At 41.0% G+C, this 13,423-nt stretch overlaps 1 protein-coding gene across 1 annotated transcript in view; it reads left to right on the forward strand.

Moving 5' to 3' along the window:
* The window catches only part of itgbl1 (integrin, beta-like 1), a 39,876-nt gene that overhangs the window by 19,040 nt on the left and 7,413 nt on the right, over positions 1-13,423 (forward strand). Inside the window, exons 7-8 of the mRNA XM_083890573.1 lie at positions 836-982; positions 8,929-9,045. Of these exons, the coding sequence (XP_083746699.1) occupies positions 836-982; positions 8,929-9,045 (264 nt within the window). The remainder of the gene's footprint in view (positions 1-835; positions 983-8,928; positions 9,046-13,423) is intronic.

Consider the following 13,423-nt stretch of genomic DNA (forward strand, 5'->3'; position numbering starts at 1 on the left):
GAATCACACCAGTCTGACACCTAACAAGTGAGAGCATCACATATACACATATTTCACCAGAAACTATTGCTTTAAAAGTAAAGTGGTTGAGTACAAACTCCTTTCACCTTGCAAATACTTTGTTTCTTTGTTTGGAGGTGACCTATTCAGTGCACCTCTAAATAATTAATAACATAAAAATGATGAATGCTACAACTGTGCAGCCCATTTTTTTAAAACTTAGAATGTATCTGCTGTGGGATTTATTAACATTCTGGCATATACACAAATACAAGATGTATGCGCATATCTTTCGGTTTGAGAGATAAAAAGAAAAAAAATCTATAGACCCTTCATCCAACTCTCTGTACTTCCCTGTCCAGTCTAATGCTCTTAATTCATAAGCTTTATTGAAAAGCCACATCTGTACTGCTAGTGAATTAAAGACACCAAGTTTTATTTCATCCTCTCACCTCTGACATATCCTCGACGAGACTGTAAACTGTGGAAGAAAAAACTTCTCACTTGATTTATTTAGTGACTGACAGCTTGTATCATCAATCGTAGGAAATAGGAAACATTGCAAAACTTGCAACTTGGGAGTGGGAGTTTTAAAAAAACAAAAACAAAACAAAAAAAAAGATGATTATGTACATTAGGTTTTATCTAGTCTATGGCCCATCCCTTCACTCCCCCTCTTTGCTGCTCTATAATCTAAATAATCCCTTTTGGTGCATTATTTTAATTTCACACCCCACCCTCCCACCTCCTTCCTTCTTATTATGGTTATTTGAAGGTTTCCTGTGCAACGTTTCAATTCTCTGCTTTGTCCACGTTCTCCCCTTGTTCTCCGCAGGTCGTGGCCAGTGTAACTGTGGCAGGTGCGACTGCAAGGAGGGATGGGTGGGCAGAAAGTGTGAGCATCCTCTGTCATGCTCCCTGTCTCTGGAGAGCAGTCTGAAGAGGTGTCGAGGAACGTCCAATTTGGCCTGCTTTGGACGAGGTACCTGCTCTGATCCAGTTGCCATGGTTACCGCAGCAGACCTGTACTCTGCGCTCACCTCTTGGTATAAAATAGGCCGTTTCCAGGCTACCCTATAATTCCACCCCTAAAGACTCGATGTTGCCCTTTGTGATCGTATCTTTATCCAAGCCATGGCCTGGACGGCACACACTCATGACTGCGTTTGTGTCACAGATGTGAGCGCGTGTGTGTTTGTGCTACTGCTTTTTGATCGGTGTGTGAAGCGTATACTGTGCTCTATGGTGTGCACTTGCAGTCATGCGTATATATGCATAAGTGTGAATGTTTCTGTGCATGTGTGAAATTAAGGAGGACTGTTTTGCTGACAATAATGAGAGCCATGACAGGACGCGGCGCTATCTCAGTGGAACGAGCTCTGGGTCGACGTGTCTGAATTTATTACAATACACCGAATGCTTCATTAGTGGAATTTGAGTTGCAGAAAAGGTTTGTCGATGCTCTAACGCTGCTCTGTGTGACTGTTAAATGTGCAAGGTGGTTACAAATCCCTGTTACTATTCTACACATTTAAAATAATAATGACAATAATGATAATAAAAATAGACATTTCTCACCTAGATTAGGACATTCCGGTTGTTACATAATAGACATAATATTTATTAAGCATTTATTAACATAGGGACTATGCATGCATGTGGCGATCAGTAAGTAAGACACTGCTTATCAAAATAGGATTTTAAGTGAGTATGAATTGTGTAAACAAAGAAAGACCATGTCCATGTCCATGTCCATCCCGAACATGTTGACAGGATATGAAGCTACAGAGAGCAGACACTGAAAATAAAAGAGAAGACTTATGTTTCCCTCAAACTGAACAACTAGTTTCTGTCTTTGCAAATTCAATCTCCATGGTTTTCAACTTGGACATTTGAAGTGAGTGAATGGGAGCTTAGCAAAGTGTAGGGTTTTTTGAATCAATCATATATTGTACAACCCTCCTGAAATAAGTCCAAATTAATCGTAAGTCTCATCCAGAGATAACAATGCACAATGCAGTGAATGACAACCTGCATTGTTAAGCAGATATACCATATTTTCCAGTAGCCGTGCGCCTTGTCGTATTTTCTCTTGTTGCATTGTACAATGCTGTAGCAGGCTTAATCAATCAGTGGGTGTGCGGTGCTGTATGGACCATTGTTCAATGTGGCGCCACTCCATTCATTTTTGCCCATAACATTGTAAGTTAGTTTTCTGGGGAATGCCTGACAGTCTACGTAGGGACTTCATTGTGAGAGGACGACTGGAAAAGCGTCCAATAAGGTTTGTCGAGTGTCGTCCGTGGGTCTCGCGGTGATCGAGCCTCTGCTACAATGACACAACCTGCTCAGTTTCAGGGCCCTGCAGTTTTATCAGGGGTTAATGTGAAGCATTGATTTCCTGTTTCATTTGACTGTAGAGGAAATCACTGGGGAGTCCACAGCCTTTCAAACACTGCTTTGTTCCAGTGGAGAAGAGACGACGTGTGGACCGTGGCCCCGTTTCCATTGTTATATTGGCCATTAATATCCCTCACCCACTGCTAAGAAAGCTGCATATTACAATGGGCACCTGTATCAAATGGATATAGGGCTCCTATACATTCACAAGTTAACATCACCATTGACAAACAATGGACAAATATACAGTAAGTGAGGTTCTTTATATTGCGTCTGTACCATAACAGATTTTGTTCCCCAAACCAATTCCACAGGAGCATCGTACTCCCTCGCTTATAATGAAACTGCCAAGATTAACTTGTGCTGAGTGACTTTCATTAGCTTTAATTCCTCCTGCAGTACCTTTAAATTATCTACAATTGCTGCAACAAAATAGAACTTTAAATTACGCCCATACAAAAGAACAATTAATGGGATTCGTTCTTTCATTCAAGTCTCATATGGTAGATAGCCAGGCCTGTATAGTCAGTGCCAGTTATACATGTATATTTATAAATATATGAATAAATATCCTGCATTTATGTGCAATTTACTTAAGTCCAATAGATTCAATGGATTTTTATTTATTTTTTTCAATCAAAAACAAAACAATAAGTAAGTAAATCAATTGGGAGAGTCTCTTTAGGCAAGTAATGTTAATACATGTATTGTCTGTTTAATTAATCATATCTATTGAATACTTTATTCATTATTCTCAGTCTAGATAGACAGAGCAGTGTTTTGCATTAATGAAGGGAAAGGCACTGTGTTTATGATGTCTGCAGTGTTTTTATATTTTTGTATTCACTTTTACTGAAGATGTCCACTTGATATAGCGATGAGATGATCGCAGCGGGTGGCAAAAACAAATATGATTTCATTCATGTTGATTGCAAGGCTTTAATCAGTGCCAATGAATCTTGTTGGAAAGACAATGAAGGGAGACGGGAAACATGCAGGGTGGAAGAGAGGTGGGAGAGAGAAAGTGAAGGAGACAGACGTAGAAAATCGCTTAGGTTTGGATGAATGCAGCTGGTACAGATGGCAGCATGAGCAGAAAAGCCTTGAAATTTGAAACAACAGCTCCAGAGCTTTTCCTTCCTGAGGGGTGGAGACGAGACGAGACGTTTGTGCACAGCACACATTCTTCAGACTCTGGTATTTCCTCAAGGAAACACCTGCTTTCACCATCTTTCTGCTGATTCCTGGGATTCCTCTCTCTGCTCTCTGATGAGTGGCCTGTTACTTTAGCTACCACAATATCAACAGCAGAAACCCAGATATCCTTACAGAAGCTAAAAGCTTTAGTGAGATCAGATTTAGAGTTTGAGGAAGTTGGGTGACTTTGGGTGCTAAAGGAATCCTTCTATTATTGATGTAGATTGAAGTATATTGGGTGTGACGCCAACAAAGACACAAGAAAGCGTCAAAAACTACGGTGGCCCTGAGGTGCAAAACACAAACGCAAATCACAAAACACAACACAACACAAATCAAAAGACACAAACGCAAATCAAAAAACACAAGCGCAAATCAAAAACACTAAAACATTAACTCAAAACGGAAACACAAATCACACAACACAAAAGCAGAAATTGTGTGATTTGTGTTTGCGTTGTGAGTAAATGTTTTCGTGTTTTCTGCTTTTGTGTTTGTGTTGTGAGTTAATGTTTTCGTGTTTTCTGCTTTTGTGTTTGCGTTGTGAGTTAATGTTTTCGTGTTTTCTGCTTTTGTGTTTGTGTTGTGTGATTTGTGTTTGCGTTGTGAGTAAATGTTTTCGTGTTTTCTGCTTTTGTGTTTGTGTTGTGAGTTAATGTTTTCGTGTTTTCTGCTTTTGTGTTTGCGTTGTGAGTTAATGTTTTCGTGTTTTCTGCTTTTGTGTTTGCATTGTGAGTTAATGTGTTCGTGTTTTCTGCTTTTGTGTTTGTGTTGTGTGATTTGTGTTTGCGTTGTGAGTAAATGTTTTCGTGTTTTCTGCTTTTGTGTTTGTGTTGTGTGATTTGTGTTTGCGTTGTGAGTTAATGTGTTCGTGTTTTCTGCTTTTGTGTTTGTGTTGTGTGACTTGTGTTTGCGTTGTGAGTAAATGTTTTCGTGTTTTCTGCTTTTGTGTTTGTGTTGTGTGACTTGTGTTTGCGTTGTGAGTAAATGTTTTCGTGTTTTCTGCTTTTGTGTTTGTGTTGTGTGACTTGTGTTTGCGTTGTGAGTTAATGTTTTCGTGTTTTCTGCTTTTGTGTTTGTGTTGTGTGATTTGTGTTTTTCCGTTTTGAGTTAACGTTTTTGTGTTTTTGATTTGCGTTTGTGTTTTTGATTTGTGTTGTGTTTTGTGTTTGTGTTGTGAGTTAATGTTTACGTGTTTTCTGCTTTTGTGTTTGCGTTGTGAGTTAATGTTTTCGTGTTTTCTGCTTTTGTGTTTGCATTGTGAGTTAATGTGTTTGTGTTTTCTGCTTTTGTGTTTGTGTTGTGTGATTTGTGTTTGCGTTGTGAGTAAATGTTTTCGTGTTTTCTGCTTTTGTGTTTGTGTTGTGTGATTTGTGTTTGCGTTGTGAGTTAATGTGTTCGTGTTTTCTGCTTTTGTGTTTGTGTTGTGTGACTTGTGTTTGCGTTGTGAGTAAATGTTTTCGTGTTTTCTGCTTTTGTGTTTGTGTTGTGTGACTTGTGTTTGCGTTGTGAGTAAATGTTTTCGTGTTTTCTGCTTTTGTGTTTGTGTTGTGTGACTTGTGTTTGCGTTGTGAGTTAATGTTTTCGTGTTTTCTGCTTTTGTGTTTGTGTTGTGTGATTTGTGTTTTTCCGTTTTGAGTTAACGTTTTTGTGTTTTTGATTTGCGTTTGTGTTTTTGATTTGTGTTGTGTTTTGTGTTTGTGTTGTGAGTTAATGTTTTCGTGTTTTCTGCTTTTGTGTTTGCGTTGTGAGTTAATGTTTTCGTGTTTTCTGCTTTTGTGTTTGCATTGTGAGTTAATGTGTTTGTGTTTTCTGCTTTTGTGTTTGTGTTGTGTGATTTGTGTTTGCGTTGTGAGTAAATGTTTTCGTGTTTTCTGCTTTTGTGTTTGTGTTGTGTGATTTGTGTTTGCGTTGTGAGTTAATGTGTTCGTGTTTTCTGCTTTTGTGTTTGTGTTGTGTGACTTGTGTTTGCGTTGTGAGTAAATGTTTTCGTGTTTTCTGCTTTTGTGTTTGTGTTGTGTGACTTGTGTTTGCGTTGTGAGTAAATGTTTTCGTGTTTTCTGCTTTTGTGTTTGTGTTGTGTGACTTGTGTTTGCGTTGTGAGTTAATGTTTTCGTGTTTTCTGCTTTTGTGTTTGTGTTGTGTGATTTGTGTTTTTCCGTTTTGAGTTAACGTTTTTGTGTTTTTGATTTGCGTTTGTGTTTTTGATTTGTGTTGTGTTTTGAGATTTACGTTTGTGTTTTGCACCTCAGGGCCACCGTAAAAAAACAGAGCATTGTGGTATTTTACAGCAATGCCCTGGTTTACACAGTTACATTTATATCAACCTACCTAAACTCAGTCACATATTTAACTGATATAAATGAAAACAATGTGTTCCTCAAAGGCAAAGCAACATTGACGAGATGGACGTGAACATTGATGTTCATTGATGTTCTGATGTTTGCTGCAATACATTACATTGTTGCTCATTAAATCAATAAAGATCCAGAATCTTTACACTCCTGATAGATAAGGCTGTCCGCTGCCGTTGCGGATCAGCCAAGATGCATGATGCCAGTTAGTTTCCCAGCTGAATGGTGAGAGGAGAGCCACAGCTGTGGTTGTGTTCATGCACATCAAACAGCGAGGCACAATTCTGGCACCGATTTTGGCAACAAAAAAAAAAACGGCCTCGCATTTTCCACCTCACTGAAAATGTGTCAAACGTGACACCGTCTAAATACGAGAGTCGCACAGTCACATTTAAATGCCCATCTTTTCTAAACGCCTCAGACAGGATGGCAAACACACACATGCAAACACACGCATGCATACACCTGGTTTGACAACAACAGAGATAATCAATAAGGCAGGGTGTTGTGACATCACTGGTTGCTGGGGTAACTGCCTCCTGAGAGCAGAAAGAGGAGCACAGGAAGAGGGGTTGCTGATGTGAGTGTAGGTGTGTGTGTGTGTGTGTGCGTGTGTGGTCATAAGAAGCGACAGTGATGCGACATAGACAGCATATTAGATTGAGGTGTCAGTCAAGTGGCTGCCTCGCGAAATTCCGCAATGAATCCACCTAATTCCACCCAGTGAGTCATAGGGAGATAAAAGCATGCAGGCACGTACACAGTATGAATATGTTTTAGGTGTTATTCACCTTGAACACACACAAACTGCGCCCCTCAGGGTTTAAAAAACGGAAACACATTTAGAAAGGAATATTTTTTTTTTGTAAAAAAGGGCTCACCCCTCTCAATAAAAAAACAGGAGAAAGGATGGTAACCACTACGCTGTGTTTTTTATCAACTGTCTTCACTGAACTGGGAAATTCCTTCAGAGCAATTATATGTTGTGGTGGGTATGGCAGCAGCTTATCTGTGTGCAGCCTTAGGTGTCTATAGCATTAGTGAGAAGAAAACATGTCCAACTCTGTGTGTGTGAGAGAGAGCGAGAGACTGAGAGAGATAGAGAGATATAGAGCGAGAGAGCCCTCTTTTATGAAACAGAGAGCAGACAAAACAAACATTTCACGGTAATTCCTCACGTTACGCAAGCTGTCTGAGGTAGCAACAGATAAGTCTGTAGTCTTAGATCACATCAGAGTAGCATTTTGCTACTAATGCAGAGCAGAGCTTCCCAAACTTCTGAGGTTTTAGGCGCCTAAAAGTTTAATAAAGACATATTTTAAATAGTAATTTCAACAAGGATTATGTGTTTTGATGCATTTGGTAAATACAATTATTCTTATATCCCTGCAGTATTTTTAAAGCCCACCTTTGGGCTGTAGCCCACACCTTTGGAAGCACTACACTCATATATTGATAATGTTGTTGTTTAGGGTCCAGTGTACAACATTTAGGCAGTTTTCTTGAAATGAAATGTACAACCCTTGTTTGTATAAGTGTGGTATAAAAAAAAACAATACTTTAGTTTTTGTACTTTAGGCAAGTGCTTTATTTTGTGGAAGTCATCGTCTTCCACTGCCATGTTCTCACAGCGGCCGAGACAGACAAACCAGCCGGGCGTGTGCTTTGTGTTTTTTATGTGAAGGCCACCGTAGTTCTCTGATACACCTGGGAAAGGGAGGAGTGAGCGGAGGAGTTCTTCATCTGTTACCATCTTCAGTATCACCATTGGATGTAACACATTCTTATACACTGGACCTTTAAGGAGAAGCAAACAAGCAAAGTGACTCAATTACAGTACATTTAAAGGGACACTATGTAGGATTTTTTGGGTTATAAAACCCAAAATCCACTTTTTTATACATATTATGTGCTCCTGCATTTTCTAGTCGCTGTATAATAGTTTTTGTTTCATTTTCGTAGTGTTTCAAAAAATCATGTAAAATAACATGGTCACGGGCCGCGGTTGCATAGCCACTGTTAGCAGCGAGACGCCATGTTTCTACAGGAGCCTGTAAGGACAAACGCGAGAGAACAAATCAAACGTCTCTTTACTTGTAGCGGAAGTCCCACCTCCTTTCTCTCCGCTTCGTCTGTTACGGCCGCGGTAGCTCCGCCCTCTCCCTCGCCTCACGAACCTCATCTGCTGACACGGAGGAAGACGACGAGGACGATATTTGACCCGCTGAGGATACCGTAGCGCTCAGGGAAGGGAGGGGGTGAGCAGAGGAGCAGTTCTTTGGCGTAAATTTCAGCCTCTCCTCTAGATGGCACTATAAACTACTTACTTCACCTTTAATTAAAGCAGCTCAGTTTGTAAAACAGTCAGGTGCAGCACAAGTCAGTGATGAGCATTTTGGAAGTAAATTCTGCTATTGTGTATGTCCTTGAACACATAACATCCATATGATAAGAGTTAGAGCTACCATGTTGAGTGATCAATAAACAGGTATATGCTGCACACCTCCAGTGATAGTCCACAACAGATTATGTTTTTCTAATGAGTTTCACCATTAGCCACAGCATAGTCACTTAGAAGCTTCCCCATGGCCCTCTTCACTGGCAGCCTGCTGATTGAAGAGGGAATCGCAATATCTTGAAGTGTGTGTGTGTGTGCGTACGTGCCTGTGTGTGTCCTACATGAATGTGAATATTGCCAGTGAGTGATTTCTACATTATTTCACCAAGTGGCTGGAGGGAATGTCGTCAGGCAGATTACGTCGTGCTTAAAATTGAGCTCATCTACTGTAGGCAAGCAAAATTATCTCCAGTCCTATAGAAGTTAGCTGAGAAGAAGTAAAAAACTCTTGATGAATTGGAGAATTGAGACAGTAAAGAAAAAGCAAAGATAATTCCACTGAACGACCATTAACTTCCCAACTCTCCTATTAGAAAAACACTGTGCTCAGATGTGAGAAAATGTTCTCTTCTTTTGTAGGTCAGTGCCAGTGTGGACAGTGTACTTGTCATCCACCTGGGGACAGTCGTGTTCACGGCAAAAACTGCGAGTGTGACGATCGCCAGTGCGAGGACATCAGCGGAGAGGTCTGTGGAGGTAAGAACGCACATACACATGCAAATATTTGTGTGCTGGGTTAGGACAATCAGTGCAAGCTGTCTTTGAAGCAGCTATTAGTGACAACTTTTTTTCACGTGTTGGTCGTTTTTGAGATTTTTGGGCTAATGCATCCGTGATGGAAAGAACAGATGTGTTCACTGACAAACCGCCTGACCTCAGAGAGCATACTTTATGGAGTACTGCCTCATGCAGACGGGATGAAGGGTTGTGGGATTCTCAAGGTTTCTCCTAGATTTGTAGAACCCTGACCAGACACAGGGATTCTATTTCTGGATATACAGCATTTTTTAACACATAATATTTTAAGGTATTGTAACAGCTTCAAGTGACATGACATTGCTGAATGTGAAGTTCATTGTTCATTGAATTTCTTTCTTTCGTTTATCACTTGTCACAAGATATCCAACTTGAAATGCTCATGTAACCATACGACCCAATCAGCGACTGAAACTACCTGCAAATTTACTTTGGTAGGGTACATCTAATGATATATTTGAACACTTAACCACCCCTCTATGCAGAGCATGGCAACTTGATTTTTCGACCAGCCACAGATGAATGTAAAGATCAATACAGTGTGATCCCATGTGCTCTCTTTGATTATCCAACCCTTGAAGCCCTTTGAGCTGAAGTTGAGTTGCTCCCTGACTCAGAAGCTTCCTGTCAAAGGTCTTGGGACATTTGAGCTCTTAATTTGAGCCATTCATGCACAAGCACTGTTATTTGGTAGATTGCGCTAAACATTAGAGGCTCAGTTGAAATGGCCATTTCCCTTTACAGCAGCTGCTACTGCTCTCAGAAAACAAGAGAGAGAGAGAGAGAGAGAGTTGAGGACGTTGCATGAAGACAACATGCAATTAAAGACTGTGCAGCTCAAAGGCGAACAAAATGGGGGGGGAACTTAGATTCTGCAACAAGTCGAGTCGAGGCGGTAGTGGAAAAACGCCAATGTACACCTTTCCAAAGTGACGGAGGAACATTCCCTCTGGAGAGACTTTGTTATATTTTCTACTTTCTACTTCACTCTGAGACATTTGCTGTGACATGTAAAGGCTCAAACTGTTATTATATTATTCCTTTAAGGTGAGCTTTCTAATGTCTTTTTTTCGAGGACTGTGGCATTTTGTACCAGTGGTGCATTGCAGCATCTGGAGGCAAATGTGTCCATTAAAAGGGGGATGCAGTATTTATGTGAATGGATTACTGGGCTCATTGTGTGCCGGGCCATCCAGACACGATGCTTTCATGAGGCTTCTGGGGAGAGCCTGTCTGAGCTCCTAACACCAGAACAGTCAGTCGCACACACACACAAATGCATGGTCTGTATACACAGAGGCCCGTGGAAGTTATTGGTGTGTTTCTGAGAAAATAAGAGAGCCTCCAATGTGAGAAGATTTAATAAAGAGAAAACTTTGTGGTGATGGAGCTGTGAGATACATCCTGATATGGGGTACAGTGAAAGGCCTTGGATGTCTAAGCCTTGCTGCAGACAACAGAGAGGAGTGGAAAAATGACACACACACCCCTTGCATATAATCCAGTCATTCTGTGCCAACCAGCTTTTCACTCGGCTTAGTCCACACTTGACTCTCAAGTGTTTTCTCCACACACTCAAAAAATGAGTGGAGTGAGCAGCCAAAAAAGATCCACTTTACAATGCCTACATCTTGTGCTTATGAAATGTGAGTTTTCACATCAGTGGACAACTCTAATTGTATGACTGTATAGTTGGTAAATACAGTAATGTAATAGTTTGCCTTTTTGGGCGCATCTGTGGTATTTGGAATCAAGTCTATCAAACAGTTTGCATAACTGTAAACGTTATGACATGAGCAGTGTCATGTCTGAGACCCCCATTGGACAAACTCTAGTAAAGGGCCACCATCACTGTGCGAAATACTGGGGGATCTGGGGGGTGTTAGACCCCCCTGATTAACATTAAAGACCCCATGAAAGCCTCAAATGCAAAATTTTAGGGGGGTCTAAACATGTTACAGGGTAACTGGAAACATGTTTTTTTCCTAAAGACTTTAGTATTTCTGTTTTACATTATGATCTACATACATAATACACTTTGCATGCTTTCTTATCCTTTTTAACCACACAAAATGTTCAATTATTTTATTCCTAACTGTGTATTTTTAATGTTTTAATTATTTGCTTTCCAAATGGCGCTGTGGAAAAGGCCCACACAAGCCCACATCTGACAGGGAAGATAGCCAATACTGTAGTGTGGCCCCTGGGGTGGTGAAACAGTATTGTGCAACAAATGGGAGATGGGGACCCCCAATTATTAATGGGTATTTCGAAACACTGGCCACCATATTGGTATAAGAGTCACCACTTTTTACTAAGACCTGATATGACCAAGTGGCAGCATTGGCAACATCACACATTAGCTTGGGAAAGGCCATGGTGACTCGTCAAGATCAGAGTTTAGCCAGCGCCATATTTAGGTTTTGTAGGAGAGCAGGGAGTGAGCATGCACCAAGGTCTGCAATCATTATGCTTCTCCTCACTGGTAAATCACCATTGTACACAGAGGAGGCGTCAACTGAATCCCTTTTCATTCACTTTGAATGGAGGGACATCAAGCATCACAAGAAGTGCATTGTGGGTCAGTTTGTTCGCTTTGCTTGCTTTCTGTGCGGCACAACTTCAACTTTACAGGCACCGACTCAGGACAATTAAACTCTTTGCAAATATTCCAGCAGAGACACTCGCCAATCATATCAACACACCACACAGCCGGAACAGAGCTCTCGGACAAGGTTATTCTTCCCCCCCGTTACCACGGTGTACTTCGTATCACCATCACTTTAGCAACAATAACAACTCTTGATGTGTAGTTATCCATCACAGCACACAGGCAAGTGTGAGCCTCTCTAATTGCATCTTTAAGAGCGACTGGTAACTGTCATTTAAACAGCAATTAAGGGCTTTGTCAGGGGGGTTGTGAAACTGAATGATAGTGCTTAGCATGAATTTAGGAGGTGCTGCTTGACAGGCAGTGTGATATTAATATTGATTAATTTTTTTATTTTTTTATTTTTTAAAGGTGACATAGAGTGGTCCTGTTGCACATAAATGTTAGTTATGGAGGTCTACTTACATACATTAACTTGTTTTTATGGTCAAAAACCTCCTAGTTGCTGTAAACGAGCCGATAGAAATCCTCTTTTCTGACAGTGTTTTTCTGCTGCGAGATTTCAGAGTGAACTTTCACCCCCAGAAGACAGAGTCTTGTGATTGGCCAGTACTATCCAGCACATCCGTTCTCAGAAGCGCAGCGCCCCCCTCTGGAACGGTGGATGCACTGCTCCTCATCATCAAAACATTGTTTTAACAGTGTTTAAAAATAGCTTCGTCACGACTCCCCGCCGCAGTCCCTTTGACGACCTTTGACCCGGAGTCAGACCCAGAGTCAGAAGACACTGTTGCTCGTGAAACACCTCCACAACGGACGTTATTCTTCTTCTGCGGTTCAATGTACGCAACCGGATGTGCCCGGACTAGTGCCCGGAGCAGGAGGATCTGCTGTTCAGGAGAACCGCTGTTTACGTGACTATTACGGGATTTTCAGAGATCTAGTTGAGCCCCGAGATTACAATAAAACACAACGTTCTCAGCAGTGGCTGAACTGTTTGTTTCGAACCGTCAGGGCTTCATAAACAAGGTAATGACGAAGATACACACCAAAAAAACAGCGTTAATAGGAACTTCCGGTCTAGGTCCGCTTTAATAATTCAATGCTACTAATGGAGTACCAGAATAAATATACAAAGCTGGCTTTTTGACTTGTGAACGACTCTCTCTATGTGCAGTACAGCTGTTTACAGTAATAAATGCCTAATTCAACACGGCCTCATCTTTACTGTTCATGTTTAAATGCTATGACACAACACCTGCTCGGTGAATGGCAGGTGCGGACTAATTGATTGAGGGCGAGGTTGCCTTTTTCCTCCAAAGCAATTAACTGCTCTCGCAGGCTCACTGATCGAGGCAGCCATGCGTGGCCTGTCATAGCTGCCACTCCACTCCATTTATAACCTGCCACCACACTCACACATCCTCCATTCATACAAATGCCATCCACACGCTGACTGATGTAACTATAGACAGCATCGTACAGGATGTGAGTGGAGATCTGGAGTTAAGAGGAAAGGCGGAGAATGTTGATGTATTATCCGTGGCTGCGAAATGATCAGTTGCTGTCAGTTTTAAATAATTAGTGTGTGCAGGCACACAGCTTGTACGGGATATCAAGGATTTAATTCCCTCCTCGCCCATTTGCTCTAAGAAATAGATTTTTTTTTTTTTTTAAATTAGATTCATTGTTCTACGGGAGATGGAT

The sequence above is a fragment of the Microchirus variegatus genome, assembly GCF_963457635.1.
Source record: "Microchirus variegatus genome assembly, chromosome: 5".
In the NCBI taxonomy this organism is placed as follows: Eukaryota; Metazoa; Chordata; class Actinopteri; order Pleuronectiformes; family Soleidae; genus Microchirus; species Microchirus variegatus.